General features: G+C 42.4%; 1 protein-coding gene across 7 annotated transcripts in view; it reads right to left on the bottom strand.

Annotated features, from left to right (window-relative positions):
• Nucleotides 1-20,317, bottom strand: part of FARS2 (phenylalanyl-tRNA synthetase 2, mitochondrial) — a 507,148-nt gene that overhangs the window by 196,939 nt on the left and 289,892 nt on the right. For all 7 annotated transcript variants that reach the window (XR_012799135.1, XM_075585788.1, XM_075585794.1 and 4 more), the window contains one exon: nucleotides 2,862-3,022. Coding sequence is in view for 6 of the 7 variants with exons in the window: in XM_075585788.1 (XP_075441903.1) it covers nucleotides 2,862-3,022 (161 nt within the window). In the remaining variant the exon portion in view is untranslated. The remainder of the gene's footprint in view (nucleotides 1-2,861; nucleotides 3,023-20,317) is intronic.

The raw sequence follows: 20,317 nt of genomic DNA, 5'->3' as shown, positions 1-20,317 counted from the left end.
TGGCCTTGCCACGTGGACAGCTGCAGCAGACGTTATTCGAACACTTGACGCGTTGTGTACATCGGAATACCAATATCATGATGCAGGATGTCTTCCAACCTTACCGCCTTAAGACGCGAGTGCGGCGAGTACAGAAAATGTCATTTTAGAGTTCTGTTTTTTAAACACTTTAAATTAACACAGTAGCACAGTACTGTACACATTGCAATTCATTCATTTCATTGCACCCAAAGAAACAGAATCCATGAAATTCAAACAAAGCAATCGCGATAAGCACGGGTGCCTGGGGCGATTGGTCGCGTTCATGCTGCGTGGAGTACAGCAGAGCACACGAAATCGGCGCCGTGATTTGTTCGAATAAAGGCCGCTGAAGCTGTACTCCTGATCAGCCCACAAAGTTAGATAAGCGGGCTGAGACCGGATTGACATTGGGGTAAGACGCCACTCTCTCAGTTCTTATATTTGCCCACTTTTGGTTGTATGTGTATTGTGCATTGTGCATTTTGTAACAGTTTTCTAAGCACCCCCGAGATTGGAGGAGTAAAAGGCCTGGCAAATTCGTGTAGTCTGTCCTCCATCATACTCCTTGCGACCACAGGCACAAATGCCCCCTGTACTCCATCTGACCCTGTATTTTACCCTGGGGCAGATGAGTATAAAGGTGAATTGGTTACCTTTTTTCTTTTAGTTTTTCCCAACCCCATACCCTCCGCTCACTCCAGGCCTGGCCACAGGCTGTAGGAGAATTAATCTGGAATGTTAATAAATATTCTCACACTCTGTTATGTATGTAAAAAAATAAATCATGGTTTTACATTATGGGGGGGCACGGGTGGGGGTGGTGTATTGATGCTTAGTAAATGTTTTTAAAAATACATTTAATTCGTAGTCTAGATGTGCAGGGGGTCTCCGGAGTAGAACCGCATTGGTTTTATGTCCGGGAACCCCCTGATTCCCGAGATATAGGCCCCCTTATGGGGTGCCGGTATCTCCTATGCATTGGATTCCTGCGTCACGTGACCGAGACATTTAAATGCATAGGAGATAACGGCACCCCCTAACGGGGCCTGTACCTCGGGAAGCAGGGGGTCCCCGGACCTCAAACCATCGCGGTTCTGCTCCGGAGACCCCCTGCACATCTACACTAGGATGAAAATGTATATTAAAAAACATACATTTCGGGCGAGATTTTTGGTTTGAGAGGCGACTCTCTCTGAGCAGCTCTCTCTCTGCAGCAGAAATGAATCACCGGTTAGGCCTTTTCAGAGGGTCGATCCAATCGCTGCCAGCAACTCGCTCGTTTTGGGAATTTTGCTATGACAGGTAATCAACGCTTTCTGAATATCGTGATAGCAACGCTCCAAAAAACGGTGATATAAATGGCCCGGCGATATTTTTTTGAACCTTTACTGCATAGGTCCCTTAGACTTTTTAAACTCCTTGCAACCTTATGTATGGTTGGAGTACTCCCAGAACCCCTATACCATAATCTGGGTGGATTGGGCATTAACTGGGCATCCCCTTTTAAACTAGGGACCCCTTTACCGTTCCAGGAAAACCCCACATCCCTATGCCCCATTTACCTTTCTTGTCTGTGCTGAAGCAGGATATCCTAGCGGTGAGTCGCGCATGTGTTTTCTTAGGGGAGATTTTTGCCGGAGCAATGTGTCTCAATGTATTCGAGATTCCTGGGTACATTTTTGCGGTATCAAGCAACTCTGGAACCCGGCTACCTAGACATTCTGACAATACTTTCTGATATAAACCCCCCTTGAAACTCATAGTCTAGCAATCTCTGCTTGCTGGCACTATTGGAAAGGTAAAATCACAAAAATTCTTTATTGTCGCATAATTTACAGACCTGCATTGACAGTCATTGGGCTCAAAAGTTGACACTCCCGAACCCCAATACATGTATCAGAGGTAACCAGACGGGCTTAACCTTTATTGTGAGCCTGGTTACCCCCTCACCGTCCCAATGACACCGTAAGATCGATTCAAGTTAATGGGCTTAAATGTGTTTAAACCTCTTCAGCAAACCAAGATATATCTAAAGCAAGATGGTAGATACCAGTGCAATCTCAACAAGGTGGTGGTCTGGAAACTTTGTGATGTTGCTGGCAGAATAAGCATGGTGATCTAGCCACCACTAGAATCAAACGTCACACAAACCCCTCCTCCGCACACAAGAACTGAAGCTAGGAACATTGCTTTAATTCTGTAATAAATACCATAATGTTCATTTTAACCATCGATGTGCAGCGGTGGACTCTGTGTGAAGTTTGAGCAAGAAAAGGAGCTCACCACCCTTAAACAAAGCTCTCATGTGCTTGTTGCCTCACCTCCTTTTACTCAAACCTACAATCTCAGTACCCCATAAGAAAACATAATAAACAAGGTGGTGTCACCAAGAAAAATTTAGGCTGAAGCATTAAGCTACAGATTTCACAAGATATACTTTTTTTTTTTAGATAACTACAAATTATTACCTTTCCATTTTTATATAGAAAATAGAGTGTAAGGATGCTCCACAAAGAACGTGTTACATTGCCAAGAGTTGTAGAAGACCAATTAGCTTTTCAGAGAACAGGATTATGGATACCAATAAAGATTTTCATATATGTAATTTGTAAATGAGCTTTCAGGGCAAATTTCTTGCCCATCTCTAGACAACAAACTTCTCAAATTTCGAAAAAGCTCATGAAGAACTATTGTGTTAGTTTATTAGGATGTTCCACGGCTTAGAAAAGTTAATCCAGTTAAACTGCCAACAAATACTTTTTTTGTGAAATGCAAAATGTAAAAAAAGAGAGACAATAAGGAAATTCCAATGTCTAATAATAGTTGTTTGTATTTCTTACCTGAAATTGTATCTGTTGATTGACGTCGGACACATAGAACTGTTTCAGGAAGCGCTCGTCTTCGCTCCAAAACAAACGGATGTCAGGAATACCATAAAGGATCATAGCCAACCTTTCTAATCCGAGCCCAAATGCCCAGCCAATTTTTTCGTGAGCACCAGCTGCAATCAAAAACAAGATGAAAATCCAGGCGCTTAGTGTGAAAGGTTTCAAATAAAACATCTATCACTCTTCTATGGAATGAGTTAAAGGGACATGAAAATCTGCCAATAATTGCCATCTGATAGCTCAGAAGCCTATGTAAACAAATGATTGTGAAACCTATCAATGTAGTAGGCCTCAACTGCAGAACGTCCAAGTTTTATACAAGCTCAGTCTCACAGATTTAGAGTCTCACCATACTGTAATGGTTTACTTTTTCAGACTTGCTGAAATGGGCAGCACACACTATTTAAATAATACACTCTATTCCATAGGTTTACCGACATAATAGGGATGATGGGACATCTTGTTTGTTTATTTCCAAATAATCATGTTTACTAAAGTATATACAGCTTTTACTGTTATTAGAGATGTTGAAGGTGAAACAGATAAATCAGTTGTTGAGAGACAGGACATATAACTTGAAATGTATGTTCTGTCAAGCAGCCAAATTGCATAAATCCAGTATTCCTGAAGAAAAGCAACACACATTTATTTTTCACGAGCTACAAATGAGTAAAACATTTACTTAAAGGGTGATTGAATCTTTCCAATAAAGCCAGTTACACTTATTAGTTGTTTAATATGTTTTGATCTAAGGGGCAACATAATTTGAAACATTGATTCTAAGGGACACGTGCTCAAAATGCTTCTGCATGTGTGAATTTAAATGATCTTTACCTTTACAAAACAAAATGAGTCCTACCCCTAGGTGGGAAGCAGGGAGTCTCCGGAGCTGAACCGCATTAATTTAAGCTCTGGGGATGCCTTGCTCCCCAAGATACTAACCTCTAAAGTGGCTGCTGATATCTCATATTTGGTTAAAGGTTCCGCATGCCAATAGGAAGCCCAAGGAATGACGTTGTGGCTTCCTATTGGCCAGCGGGATGCAGGACCTTTCAACAGACATTTTCCATCCCCAGCCAGGGCTGCTACCGGCAGCCCATTTATAGGTAAGTATCTCGAGAAGCAAGGGGTTCCCAGTATTGCAATTAACGTGGTTCAGTTACGAAGACTCCCTACTTCCCACCCAGTTAAAAAAAAAACGCCTCTTTAACAGCAAATATTATTTTTGCCTTGATGCACATACCACTTTCATTGTCTTTTTAACATTTTTATGAGAATGCTATCTATTTAACGTCGGTTCCTTTGACTTTGTCTATTTCGTATGTCTATGTCTCTGTTCTTTTGTTCTTCCACCACCATCTCCCTTTATACATCTGTCTTCTGTTCCTTTTCAGTACTCCCTGTTTACTTGTTTAATTCCTTAAGATGACTAAAAGAGCGTTAGGAGTTAGCAGGGCAGATGTTACAGGGAATCATGGATAGATACAGAGATACTGCAGGTGCTAGTAAATCTGCCCTCAAAGTTAGAATGGGTATGTAATTAGAAATTAAGGCTATTAACCAATTACAGTGCTCCATACACAGTAGCCTCGGTTGGTTCAGTTTACAAGGTACTTTAAATACAATAATTTCAGTGCTAGGGGGGCCTGCATTGTACTGCCAGATATGTGTTGCAGACATCTGCTCAAATGGTTGACGACGACTGAAAATAAGATGGAAATAGTCCCTTTCAAAGTTTAATAGGCCGAAGCCTCTTACAGGCCAAAAGCAACACTACTTTTATGTATGTCTACAACTAATAACAATAGGCTTCCATTTACATTTTAAATGTACATTTTTTTACCTAGCTTTTAATATTCACGTATCGATTACCATACATAGAAAGGGTTAATATTTTATTTTACTTTCCCAACTTCAAGAGTCCCGTATATGTGTATAAGACATCCTCTTATTGCATAAAAGGAAGGTGACACTAAACATCATTTATAATGTAGGAGGTCCGTATTTGGCATAGAAGCAGGCACTTTCCCCACTGCTGCTCATGCAGTATTTGTTTTTTATTAAAGACGGTCTTGCAAAATCTGTTAAGCTATACATAGTTACATAGTTACATAGTAGATGAGGTTGAAAAAAGACGTAGGTCCATCAAGTTCAACCTATGCTAAATTTAGACAACAGATACTTTATCCTATATCTATACTTACTTATTGATCCAGAGGAAGGCAAACAAAAAACCCCATTAAGGGGAAAAATTAATTCCTGACTCCAAGAATTGGCAATCGGATTAATCCCTGGATCAACATCCTTCCCATGTATACTTATTTGGTATATCCCTGTATACCTTTCTCATCTAAAAAGATGTCCAACCTTTTTTTGAACAAATCTATTGTATCTGCCCTCACATGGGTAATGAATTCCACATTTTAACTGCCCTTACTGTAAAGAACCCTTTCCTTTGTTGCTGGTGAAATTTCCTTTCCTCCAACCTTAAGGGATGGCCACGAGTCCTTTGTACTGCCCATGGGATGAATAGTTCTTTTGAAAGCTCCTTGTACTGTCCCTGAATATATTTGTATATAGTTATCATATCCCCTCTTAGACGCCTCTTTTCTAATGTAAATAAATCTAATTTAGCTAGCCTCTCCTCATAAGTTAGAATGTCCATCCCCTTTATTAATTTGGTGGCTCTTCTCTGCACTCTCTCTAGTTCCATAATGTCTTTTCTTAGGATTGGTGCCCAAAATTGTACTCCATATTCAAGGTGTGGTCTTACTAATGCTTTGTAAAGGGGCATAATTATGTTTACTTCCCTTCCATCCATTGCCAGTTTGATGCAAGATAAGATCTTGTTTGCCTTTGCAGCTACTGCATGACATTGGGCACTATTGCTAAGCCTGCTGTCTACAAGCACTCCTAAATCCTTCTCCATCAAGGATTCCCCCAATATATCTCCATTTAATTTGTAAGTCACCTTTTTATTCTTGCATCCCAAATGCATAACCTTACATTTATCTGTATTAAACCTCATCTGCCATTTACCTGCCCGCGTTTCTAGTCTCTCCAAGTCCTTCTGAAGAGAAATTACATCCTGCTCTGATTCTATTATCTTACACAATTTAGTATCATCAGCAAAGATGGAGACTTTGCTCTCGATCCCAACCTCAAGGTCATTAATAAACAAGTTAAAAAGCAGGGGTCCCAGTACCGATCCCTGAGGTACTCCACTCACGACTTTAGCCCAACCTGAAAAAGTTCCATTTATGACAACCCTCTGTTGTCTGTCCTTTAACCAGTTTTCAATCCAGGTGCATATATTATTACTGAGTCCAATTTTCTTTATTTTGTACACCAACCTCTTGTGTGAAACCGTATCAAAAGCCTTTGCAAAATCTAAGTAGACCACATCAACTGCATTACCCTGGTCTAAATTCCTACTTACCTCCTCAAAGAAACAAATAAGGTTAGTTTGGCAAGATCTATCCTTCATAAATCCATGCTGACTATTACTAATAATTTTGTTTTCCATTAGGTATTCCTGAATATTATACCGTATTAAACCTTCAAGTAGTTTCCCTACTATTGAAGTCAGGCTTACAGGTCTGTAATTTCCCAGTTGTGATCTAGCTCCCTTTTTAAATATAGGCACCACATCTGCTTTACGCCAATCTTGTGGTATTGAGCCTGTGGAAATGGAGTCCTTGAATATTAAATATAATGGTGTTGCTATTACTGGGCTTAACTCCTTGAGAACTCTTGGATGTATGCCATCGGGGCCAGGTGCCTTATTTACTTTAATTTTTTCAAGTCGCTTATGAACTTCTTCCTCAGTTAACCAATTGTTCATTAATATGGAGTTTGTGGCTTCCTCCTGTGGCGCTACTATTGAACTTGATTCTTCCCTGGTAAACACAGAGGCAAAGAAATTGTTTAATACCTCTGCTTTTTCCTTATCTCCAATAATCTGCCTACCCATCTCACACTGAAAGGGTCCTATATTTTCTTTTCTCATTTTTTTGTTATTAAGGTATTTAAAGAACTTTTTAGGGTTGACCTTACTTTCTATTGCAATCCTTTTTTATTATCCATTTTTGCTAATTTGATTTCCCTTTTGCAATTTTTGTTACATTCCTTATACTTCTGATAGGATGTCTCTGTCCCTTCTGATTTAAAGAATCTAAACGCCTTCCTCTTCTTGTCCATTTCCTCCCCTACCTGTTTATTTAGCCACATTGGTTTTGACTTATTTCTTTTATACTTATTACCCAAGGGTATACACTGATAAGTGTGCTTTTCTAACAATGTTTTAAAGACTGCCCATTTATCTTCTATACGTGTTCTCTGCGTATGTTCAAAGAAGACATACTGCAATGATTTCCAAGTAAATATTGTCGTTTCATATACAAACAGACCTTTTAAATGGAAAGGCCTGTTTAAGAAGTATGAAGACATGTCAACTCACTGATTTTCTGTGAGTCTCAGTGGTTAGGAGTCAGTCACAAAGATATTTAGCATCAGCGTCTCAAAGACTTCACTGGCCATTAATCTGCACTATCCCATTATAAATGCAGATTTTTGGGGATTTGAGCCCGCAAATGTCACAGATTTCGGTCTTTGCAGGTTGATATCCCTGTCTATGTAATATTATGAATGGTATTCTATAGGGTGAAGATAAGATTAAAAAATGGGTTTAATGAAGCATATCAATTACCCTCACACTGAGAGATGAGCAGGTAGTGTGTCACAAAGCAGTGTGTATAAATGATATTCCAAGCAATGCACACTGCAGGCCCATCCATAATATAATACAATTATGAGATACATAGGTGCACATGCATCAAGATCCAGTACGGGTATTCGCACCCGTTCCAATGTGAACTCCCATTGACCTGAATGTGCACAGGTGCCACAGACCAGACCGGTGTTTGATGCATGTTCCCTATAATGTTTTACAAAAGGCAATAAACATAACTTAAATGTTGATGTGCATGGGGTGTTGGATATGCAAACATTAGGCAAATCACACATTTCCTTTGAATATTTGGTACTGTAGATTGCACATCTGAGCCAGCCCTAAGTGAACTATGTTACAAAGTAACAGAATTGTTTGAAGTCACACAAATCTGGGGACATCCCAAAGATGGCAAAACTAACATCAACATTGTACTGAGAAATATTAGGAAAATATTTTTTTGTTTGCTGGACTTTGAATAAGTACCCCAGTGCTTCTGAGCTAATTAAGGCAGCAGCTCAAAAACTTTTCAAAAGATAAAAACTACCATTTGTACTTTGACAGGTTTTTTTGTGAAGAGCACACGGAGAAGCAAAAATACTGAAGGCAAAGATGTGTCATCGCTGGGATTTGGGCTTCATTAATTGGGATCTTCATAGTATAGAGTGAAGAAAAACCTTTTCAGTAAAATGTGCAGGCACTTGTCTGTTAAATTGCTGTACATGACATGAAACGTGTGGTGTGATAAAAGCAGATGCAGAACTGAGTGATAAGACCAAAGAGAACACAGAAGCGCTTAACCTAGAGACGCAAGTGTATAAAATTCATGATTTGTGTGCTAATTTTAAATCCACCATGCGTAACGGATTCATTCTTCTGTTCTTGTGCATTTTTACCCATGCCACTGATAAATCGCTTGTTGATCAACCCTTTCTGTACAAAAGAGGTCGGCATCGCGTTTCAGTAAGATCAAAGCTCCCTTGGCAGTATTTGGATGGACATGGCATTCACATTTTCTGAGGACAATAGGCGTGTTTTAAGAATGGCAGGTTCCAAATATGATTTTTCATTAAAAATGTTTAGCACTGTAAACAGGGGTGGCCGGTAACACTGGCTCGGTGCAGTGAACTGGTGTGGAGCCTTTTACCGTCTCCTTCGCAATGTCTTTCTGCATTGTCCCTCAGATGGCATCGTGTTGCTATGACAACAGAATGTCAGAACACCATGCAGCATCATGTCATCGCAACGCGGTGCCACCGGGCATCCCATTGTCATAACAACGGGATGCCATTTGCCATCACGGTGCCATGATGAGGGACACTGCAGGATGACATTGTGGAAGAGAAGTTGCAGAGGCCACGCGCTCTCCCCTATCAATGAAGCCGCTAACTGTGGGGCTCAATGCAGTGGCACTGACAGCACCGCCATCATGCTGGCCCTGACTGTAAATTAGCATAACACTTTAAAGATTACAACCATATTAAAGCATAGAGAAAAAACCTACTACCTGACCTGGTGACAAAAACAATCCACTTTATAGCAAATAAAAATACAGTACAACTTGCAAATCCCTGGCTACAGTGGAAGCTTAGAGATAATAGGGAAAGGCAGGGATGCAGACCTGTATGTATATATGTATATATATATAAAAAAAAAAATATATATATATATAGCCACAGAACGGTATCATCTATTTATTTTTTGATTATATATATATATATATATATATATATATATATATATATATTATATATATATATATATATATATATATATATATATATATATATATATAATATATAATATATATATATATATAATACTAGCTGAGAGACCCAGCGTTGCCCGGGATGTAATGTTCCCGCTCCTCTCTCTCTCCTCTCCCCTTCCCCCTCTCTGTGTTTGTCCCCCATTCACATCAATCCAGTTACCCCCCCCCCCTCCCTCCTTTACAGCTCTGTTTGTCCCCCTTTACAGCTTCATGCAGTGTGTGTGCGTCAGTCATTGTGTGTGCGTCAGTCAGTCACTGTGTGTGTGTGCGCACGCGTCAGTGAGTCTGACGCTGAAACAAAAACACACACACACACAGACTGACTGACGCACACACACACACACACACACACACACACACACACACACACACACACACACACACAGTCAGTGTGTGTGTGCCTCAGTCAGTCAGTGTGTGCGTGCGTCAGTCAGGGTGTGTGCGTGCGTTAGTCAGGGTGTGTGCGTGCGTCAGTCAGGGTGTGTGCGTGTGTTAGTCAGGGTGTGTGCGTGCGTCAGTCAGGGTGTGTGCGTGCGTCAGTCAGGGTTTGTGTGCGTGCGTCAGTCAAAGGGCAGGCGTGGGGGGGGGTGAAGGGCAGGGGTAGGGGGGTGAAGGGCAGGGGTAGGGGGGGTGAAGGGCAGGGGTAGGGGGGGTGAAGGGCAGGGGTAGTGGGGGTGAAGGGCAGGGGTGGTGGGGGGTGAAGGGCAGGGGTGGTGGGGGGTGAAGGGCAGGGGTGGTGGGGGGTGAAGGGCAGGGGTGGTGGGGGGTGAAGGGCAGGGGTGGTGGGGGGTGAAGGGCAGGGGTTGGGGGGGTGAAGGGCAGGGGTAGGGGGGGTGAAGGGCAGGGGTAGGGGGTGAAGGGCAGGGGTAAGGGGGGTGAAGGGCAGGGGTAAGGGGGGTGAAGGGAACGGGTAGGGGGGGTGAAGGGCAGGGGTCCACACAGACACAGACACAGACACACACACACGACGGGAGTGAGAGGTGGGACTGCCGCAGATCCGAGGAGGCTGCTTGGCCCCCCAGCGGCCAGGGAGTTAGCGGGCAGGTAGTTAGCGGCGGGGGGTAAGGGAGCGCCGGGGAGGTAAGGGAGCGGCGGGGGGTAAGGGAGCGCCGGGGTGGTAAGGGAGCGTTGGCGGCTGGGGTAGGAGGGCCGCACTTACCCTCCGTCCGGGAGCCGGTACAGGGTGGCGGCGCACGTGGTGGGGATGTTGCGGAGAGGTAATGGTGCGGCGGGGAGGTAGCGGCGGTGAGGTAGCGGCTCGCTTCCCCTCTGTCTTTCCGGGAGGCGGTTGAGAGCGAGGGGGGAGGAGGCTGAAGTTGGCGGCAGGAGGGCCGCGCTTCCCCTCCGTCCGGGAGCCGGTGCAGGGCGGCGCACGTGATGGGGGGGGGAAGTGTGTGTGTGTGTGTTGGCCCGTCACTCCGCCTCAGGCCAATGAGAGGTGTGCGGGGGCGGGCGGGCCAAGGGACCAATCTCATTGGCCTGGCCCAAGGTCCAATCTGATTGCCGCTAGGGACACAGGGAGACACATACAGACATAGCCACATATGACTGTTTGAGAAATATATAGTAGATATATATATAATATATATATATAATCAAAAAATAAATAGATGATACCGTTCTGTGGCTAACAAAATGCTTTTATTTGTGCGAGCTTTCGAGATACACTGATCTCTTCTTCCGGCGATGTTACAATGAATGAAGCAAGCAAAAGGTATACTTAAAAACAGTGTCTCTTGGAATGTTATCTGTGCTAGTCCTTCCCCCGGTGTGGATGTATTTTATGGCTAGAGGTGTCAAAAGGTTCCTGAAAGCAAGTGATGTAAGAGAGTGTGTGTGTATCTGTGTGAATATAAATGAATGGAGAGCCCACAGTATATACAGTGCTTTACAAAAGGTGTGTGTGGAGTGGGAGTGGATATAAATGATGTGATGTGCTTACATCACTTGCTTTCAGGAACCTTTTGACATATATGACATATGACTGTATGCCGGAAGAAGATATCAGTGTATCTCGAAAGCTCGCACAAATAAAAGCATTTCGTTAGCCACAGAACGGTATCATCTATTTATTTTTTGATTATTGAAGCTCGGCTAACACGGTACTGATACCTCTATATATATATATATATATTTATATATATATATATATATATATATATATATATATATATATATATATGAAAAGGAGAACCAAGAAGTGGAGCCTATCTGATAACTGTATTAACAACAGATACTAAATATAGCTGTGAGGATAAAAAAACAAATAATTTAACGGAGTGTATTTAAACAATATTATGTATCAACTAGCAAAATATAGAACACATATATCTATATATAACTATCAACTAGAAAAATATACTCAATAGCTAACAAATATATTCATGAACAAAAGCATATATGTGCAACAATATATATGAAAAAATAATTAAAAAAATAATAAAAAATATGTGTAGAAGATACAAAAATCAGTCCCAGATCACTATCCTCCAGAGTCTTTGCAGCCTTATTGGGGGGAAACACCACTCCCTTGAAGAAACAAACAGAAAACAGGCGCACTCATAGTGTAGTATGGTTAAAATATTTATGGGACTGGAATTAAAATATGAACTGTGCACTCACAAATGGCTAAGTAATATTCGCATGTATGAGATAATAACTCATTCGCCAACAACTGCAGCAGGTAACCAGCTTTGTCTCCGGTGTGGAGTAGTAAATCGTCTCTGAGCAGGGGGGCCAGATGGTCACGGTAGAAACTCTGTGTATCGATCGCAGGACACCCTCCTCCTGCCGTTCAGACGCTCCTCTCACCATAGAGAGCAACCGGGTTAGCAGTATCCTTCCGGGTGTAGTGAGCGTCACGGAGATGGTCCGCCTAGATGACAGAGGGCTATGCAGCTCCGTTAGATCGTACTATTATCAGTTCAATATACAATAAAATGTACAATAAATGTACTCCGAATCATATGCCCATGAAGAGTAAATAAAAATTCATTTTTATGCACTGATTGTTTTTCTTGTTTTCATTCAGATTCTTCGGGTCTATATTCTGGGATTTGCATAATTTATATCATGATTTTTATTGTGTAATTTACTAATGTATTTTTTTTATTATATAACCTAATCATGTATATTATTTTAGTATAAATATTCCTTTTTAGAGCTTGTTGTATTTAGGTGTTTCCATAATATTCTTATTGTCTCTGTATTAATTGATTATGTATGCTGCTAATTGTAATGATATGGAAATTGAGCCTATTAGACTTAGTAAGCGCCGTGACGTCTTTTGTTCCTCCTCCCAGTATGGGGACTATTTAACCTAGACTAATTGCGCCATATCCTTACACCCCTGAAGAAGTCCGGTCATTCGGATGAAACGCATAGGGATACCTTATGCGATTTGACCTGTGAAGCAGTGTAGACTCTCTGCTGTGCCATCAGCTGTTTTCTCTGCGTCTCCCCGCTGAAACATCTCGCGCTGACACTGACACCAACTACGGAGCCAGACGATCCCTCCCTTACCAGAAGAGGTTTGGAAGAGCAGGTCTGTGACGTCAGACGCCGCCCGAGTGCGGAAGTGAGAGACGAGGAAAGCTGAGCAGAGCCAAGCAAAGCTGCGTCGCTACTGAACCCAGAGTGGTTAAACTGCCTTAATTTATTCTGGAGCATGTGAGTGAACTGGAGCTCCCTGCTCTAGCATTGTTTGTTATTTAAAACTGGGTTGCACTATATTTTTCTTTTTTCCTTCCTACACTGGCGACACACTTTATTCGAGCTCGGCTAGTCCCACGAATTCGGGTATACCCGGGTGTATTGAGGTTTGTGACTGTTTTCTGCCCGAGTGCATTGAGGTATTTTCCAGACAGGGATTGAAGCATTTTATTCCCGCTGGCTGCAATACTGCACAGTATATATATATATACTGCATTACAATTCATGAATTTATGCCATCTGGTAGACACGCGAAGCATTGCAGCCTATTAAATCCTAATCATTATCATTTAACAGATCAGCCGCCCGTCAGCCAGGCATGAACCCAGGCTGGGAAGGCAAACGCAACGGGGCTTGTCAGAGGTGAGGAGCGGCGCATTCCAGGTATCTGCCAGGTACATACTGGGTATTTGCTCGAATAAAGTGTGTCGGTGCAGTACATATGCTGCCAACGTCGTTACTTGATTCCCTGTGATATTCTCCACCCGTGAGAGGAGTTCTTGCGCTTCGTGTCCTTTACCAGAGGATATTCAGTTTTTTCCTTTGCCGGTCTTCTCCAATCCCAAAATGGCTGAGGTATCTCTGCATAGCAAAGGCAATGTTCCATCCTCTCAGTCCTGCCAACCACAACATGGCCGATGCAACTCCGCACAGTCTGTCCAAAGACCTATACACTCTCTCTAAAGGTGAGGATGACTACCCTGCTACAAATAATATTAAAATGTAGCGCTTTTCTCTCAATTGGACTCACAGCACTTCACAATTACAAAATAATTGTGCGGCATGTTTCTATCAGAAGTTAGCAGTTACCAAAAAGGTGTCTTAGTTAATAAAAAACATACAGTTAGGTCCGGAAATAATTGGACACTGACACAATTTTCGTAATTTTGGCTCTGTACGCCCCCACAATTGATTTGAAATGAAACAACTGAGATGCAATAGAAGTGCAGACTTTCAGCTTTAATTCAAGGGGTTCAACAAAAATATCGTATGAAACGTTTAGGAATTGCAACCTTTTTCATACACAGTCCCCTTATTTCAGGGGCTCAAATGTAATTGGACAAATTAACACAATCATAAATAAAATGTTCATTTTTAATATTTTGTCGAGAATCCTTTGCAGGCAATGACTGCTTCAAGTCTGGAACGTGTGGACATCACCAAATACTGGGTTTCCTCCTTTGTGATGCTTTGCCAGGCCTTTACTGCTGCTGTCTTCAGTTGATGTTTGTTCGTGGGTCTTTCTGCCTTATGTTTTGTCTTCAGGAAGTGAAATGCATGCTCGATCGGGTTGAGATCAGGTGATTGACTCGGCCATTGCAGAATACTCCACTTCTTTGCCTTAAAAAACTCATGGGTTACTTTTGCAGTATGTTTTGGGTCATTGTCCATCTGTAAAGTGAAGCACCGTCCAATCAACTTCGCTGAATCTGAGCAGACAATATATCCCTATACACTTCAGAATTCATCCGGCTGCTTCTGTCTTCTGTCACATCATCAATAAACACTAGTGACCCAGTGCCATTGTAAGCCATGCATGCCCATGCCATCACACTGCCTCCACCGTGTTTTACAGATGATGTGGTATGCTTCGGATCATGAGCCGTTCCAAACCTTCTCCATACTTTTTTCTTCCCATCATTCTGGTACAGGTTGATCTTAGTTTCATCTGTCCAAAGAATGCTGTTCCAGAACTGGGCTGGATTTTTTAGATATTGTTTTGCAAAGTCTAATCTGGCCTTTCTATTCTTGAGGCTTATGAATGGTTTGCACCTTGTGGAATCAACTCCAGACCTTTTACCTGGTTAATTGATCATGAAATAACGAAGGAATAGCCCACACCTGTCCATGAAACAGCTTTTAAGTCAATTGTCCAATTACTTTTGGTCCCTTGAAAAAGAGGGGGCTGCATATTAAAAAGATGTAATTCCTAAACCCTTCCTCCAATTTGGATGTGAATACCCTCAAATTAAAGTTGATAGACTGCACGTTAAGCCCATATTCATTATTTAACTGTAACTCGAATTTATTTGGGTACACAGCCGAAATAACAAAACTTGTCTCAGTGTCCAATTATTTCCGGACCTAACTGTATGTATATCAATAGAATACTTTTATACCAGTCCTTATCACGTATTCCAATACAGTTTGTGTCGGACTGGCCTGTAGCTGAGGTCAGAGAAACATATACATGTAGATTTTGTGTTTAAACAAACCCTCGGCAGGTGTTTATTTATAATACAAGGCAACATAAAATAATCGGGTACACTGTCCCTTTAAGCCAAAACAAAGCATAAAAACAAAGCCTACTCCCTCTTGGATACTTACTAGACTGACAAGGCCCTAACTACCTGACTGGCTGTATAGTCCAGTTACCAGTCGGAAACAAAAAATTGTATCAGGGCGCAATATATATCCAAGTCTTATCTTAGTATACTGGTCCGTCATACTCTGGTTTCTGCAGGTTTGTCTGTACTGCAGGTTTGTTGCTTCCCTGCTGTTCCCAGGTAGATCCCTCTGGGAACATGAAGCCTGGGTCCCTGCAGACTTGGAGCTGTCGCTGGCGTTTGGGGCCCAGCTGGTCACAGACAATCCTTCTGTAACCCTCCGTGCTTGCTGCCTTAGGAACAGGAACAAACTTCCTGCCTTTTTTTACCCTGTTCAATCAGGAGTTTATTATATCCCCCTCATGCAGTACAGGTAGAAAACCTGACAACAGTGTGTAGTTTCCTGATCCTCGCAAAGGGAGTGAGTTAACACCTTCACTCCCTCACACAGTTATATAAATTCACTGTTGCACTACAGCACTAAAATTATGTTGTAAATAATTTGGCCTTTCAATGGACAAGAGAGATCTTCAAATATGCAGTTGGTTCATAGAAATTCACAGTTCAATAATTTGTATGATTCTAAAAGCTTGTTTGTCAAAACTAATTTCATGACAATTCTTATTTTCCACCAACTGCAAATAATATAGTTATTCTCATGACCAATACAATTACTATGAAATAACTGTGGAGCGAGTGGAGTCTAAAATGAAAATGTGGAAGACTATACTCCCTGTCCACTGCCTCTGAACTATGCAGTCTGAATTGAAACAAATGTGTTGATAATACATTTCGAAAAGCAAGCATATTTCTATTCTAGAATCTGAACGATGCCAGCAGTGAATCCATAATAGCCTTAAAACATTTGTATATACTTGTGACTGCTGACTTGTACTCCCGCCCCACCCCCATTAAACGCAACATTAAAATAGATTTTACATTAATGTATAATGTTTGTAGTAAAATAATACACATTGCTTATGGAGAAAATATATATGTACATATAAATTACAGTGCACAGTCAGTGTTCTCCCTCCAGGCACATTGCTTTGAAAACAGAAGTCAGCAAAAGACTGCATATTCCACAATAATGAGAATAAAGCACTTTGACACAGGAGTACAAAGACTTCCTCAATGACCTTCCCACTTTTCCCCCTGCTGGTTCTCAAATGCCCACAATGGATTAACCCGATGAAACAGATCCAAAATATATCTGCCACCTTACGTGTTACCCTGTGCCCATCTGTTTTCTATAGAGCTATTTTCTTTATCTGCACACTCATAAAAAAGGTGTGAGCAATTACCAATAAAAAAACAAGTTATTAGTTATCCCAACACAATTTTAGATGGGACATTACTAAACTGCAACCAAGGGCACACATTTACAATTGCTGTATACACTTCATATAAACTGCAAATAATCATGTACAGTATATACAGTATATCATAATTTACAGATGTTAGCAAAATCTATCAGTTCTGGCTAAAAACATTACAGTTTGTGTACAGATAATAAAAGTCTAAAAACATTTATTTACGTTCTAAAATAGATGAACATACGATGAAATGCCCTGCACTACAAGTGGCTAAGTGGAAGTTTTTTTTGTTTTGCTATGTGCACCTCCCTCATATTGGCCCTTCAAATGTTAAAAAAAAGACAAGTACATCATCAGCAGACAGCAGACATAAAGAAATCAATATTATCAAGGGAAGGAAATCCAATACTCAAGATGTAGAGGAATCAGTATGATAAAATGTAAGAGCCAAGCTTTAAAATCAAGCATTTTAATTTTAAGAATGCTGTAAAAACAGCCTTTAGCATGTTTCCTGGAATGGCTCAGTGATCTATAAATCACAATTATGAAGACACAGCTAAAGATGCATACAATGTTTGTGGGATTAAGAGCATTAGGATGTACTCGAGAATAGGGAACTGCTATTACGGAGGACAGATGCACATGATGAAGAAGAATGTGTATAACGATGAAAATCCATAGATCCCAAATGTAAATGAAAATTACAGCTAATTATTTCTGTGCATCCTATATTTCCAGCCCGTGTCAAGTCCCATGCAATTTGCGTGAGTGTGAAGCATTAGGGCTTTGCCTCATGTAGCATGAGGTAAATCTCACGGTATTGGGAGACCCTGAGATACAGTCCTAACCCCCACCCGCATAAACCATAACCATGCTCCGAAGTCTTCCGAAACCACTCACACACATTATAACCACACCTCCAATATTACAGAAACTGCCGCACAATCATATCATCCCTAATATGTCACACACCGAGCTCCCATACATTATATCCCCACCCCCACCCCAGTCAAATATCCCCTCATCAGCCTCTCCCCTCCTCCCTTTACATGCATGTATCTCCTGCCTTAGAGGTGAGGAGATCCTCCTGCATGTATGAGGTCCAGTCTCATGCTCCAAACTGGGGGTCCTTTGACAGCTCTGTATTCCTATTAATGAAATCAATGCCAATCTCTTTATTAAAGCTGCAGTTCAGTCAATATCCTGCATGTGTGGTTTTTTTAATAAATCAGTTCTGTAGTAAGAAATAATACTTTTAGCATTTTCTGTTTTTAAAAAAACAACTTTGAAAGACCAATTTTCTTGTATTCTATTTTAACAAGCATTTGCTAAGGCACTGCCCCTTCATGGCCTGTCACAAACCCAGGCACACCCCTTTGTCAGCACTGCCCTCCCTCCCTCTAAACGTGCACTAGCATCTGGTCACATGATCTTCCTCATAGAGTACATTCAAGGAAGCTGGAGAAAAGGGATCAGCCATGCATAGCAGCTCGGATAGGCGATTTCAAACTTATTACAGTGTTTATTCCATTCATTGCACGTGTATATAATGTAAAATTGTAATAATTCCATTTATAGCAAACGTGTATATGTGAATATTATTTAGATGTATATGTATGTTACTGAAATGTGGAGTGAGTGTGTAGGTAAATACACTTCCACTGTATGTATGTATATATATATATATATATATATATATATATATATATATGTATATATATATATACAGTATATACACATATATATATATATATATATATATGTGAAGTTATGTGAGTAAAAAAGTGACAAAAACCCTCCATAGCAAGGCAAATAGCAAATGGAAATATTACTGTATGCTCATTTGTATGTATATATATATTTATATACACACACACTTCAAATACGGATAGTGATTCACGTAAATGATATATATATATTCACTTTCTGGGAGTATAAGAGTGACTGTCCTGTTGTTCCTTTTTTTGTATTCATCATTGAATGGTATGCACCCTCTCTTTACGTTTATTTTATACTAGCTGAGAGACCCGGCGTTGCCCGGGATGTAATGTTCCCGCTCCTCTCTCTCTCCTCACCCCTCCCCCTCTCTCTGTCTGTCCCCCATTCACATCAATCCAGTTCCCCCCCCTCCCTCCTTTACAGCTTCATGCAGTGTGTGTGCGCGCGCGTCAGTGAGTCTGACGCAGAAACACAAACACACACACAGACTGACTGACGCACACACACACAGTCAGTGTGTGCGTGTGTGCCTCAGTCAGTCAGTGTGTGCGTGCGGCAGTCAGTCAGTCATTCAGTCAGTGTGTGTGTGTGTGTGTGTGTCAGTCAGTGTGTGTGTGTGTGTGTCAGTTAGTGTGTGTGTGTGTGTGTGTGTGTGTGTGTGTGTGTGTGTGTGTGTGTGTGTGTGTGTGCGCGCATCAGTCAGTGTGTGTGTGTCAGTGTGTGTGTCAGTGTGTGTGTGTGTGTGTACCATTCATTGTGTGTGTGCACGCGCGTCAGTCTGTGTGTGGGGGTGTGCGCGCGTGCGTCAGTGTGTGTGTGTGTGTGTCAGTCAGTGTGTGTGTCAGTGTGTGTGTGTGTCAGTATGTGTGTGTGTGTCAGTCAGTGTGTCAGTGTGTGTGTCAGTGTGTGTGTGTCTCAGTGTGTCTCAGTGTGTGTCAGTGTGTGTGTGTGTGTGTGTGTGTGTTTGTGTCAGTGTGTGTGTGTTTCTGTCAGTGTGTGTGTGTGTGCAGCAGTCAGGGTGTGTGCGTGCGTCAGTCAGGGTGTGTGCGTGCGTCAGTCAGGGTGTGTGCGTGCGTCAGTCAGGGTGTGTGCGTGCGTCAGTCAAAGGGCAGGCGTGGGGGGGTGAAGGGCAGGGGTAGGGGGGGTGAAGGGCAGGGGTAGGGGTGGGTGAAGGGCATGGGTAGGGGTGGGTGAAGGTCAGGGTTAGGGGGGGTGAAGGGCAGGGGTAGTAGGGGGGGTGAAGGGCAGGGGTAGGGGGGTGTGAAGGGCAGGGGTAGAGGGGGGTGAAGGGCAGGGGTAGGGGGGGTGAAGGGCAGGGGTAGGGGGGGTGAAGGGCAGGGGGGGTGAAGGGCAGGGGGGGTGAAGGGCAGCGGTAGGGGGGGAGGGCAGGGGTAGGGGGGGTGAAGGACAGGGGTAGGGGGGGGTGGGGTGAAAGTGAGGCACAAATTGTTGGCAGGAGTAAAATGTCCCTACACACACACACACACACACACACAACGGGAGTGAGAGGTGGTGGAGAGTGGGACTGGCGCAGATCCGAGGCTGCTTGGCCCCCCAGCGGCCGGGGAGTTAGCGGCCGGGGGGGTAAGGAAGCGGGCGGGGGGGGTAAGGGAGCGGGCGGGGGGGGTAAGGGAGCGTTGGCGTCTAGGTTTGGAGGGCCGCGCTTACCCCCTTTGTGAGTCCTGCCCCCACCACAGCTGTGCACGTACATGAGCACAAATGTATCAGTCGTTGCCTGGTCACATGATCTTCCCCCAGAACTGACAGAGCAGCAGCAGAAAAGGAGAGTAGCTCAGAATTAATTAATTAAACCTTATTCCATTGCACGTGTGTAG

This window comes from Ascaphus truei, chromosome 2 (assembly GCF_040206685.1).
Source record: "Ascaphus truei isolate aAscTru1 chromosome 2, aAscTru1.hap1, whole genome shotgun sequence".
Lineage (NCBI taxonomy): Eukaryota > Metazoa > Chordata > Amphibia > Anura > Ascaphidae > Ascaphus > Ascaphus truei.
Note: the sequence above shows the minus strand (reverse complement) of the source record. Positions and strands in the feature narration are given on the sequence as shown.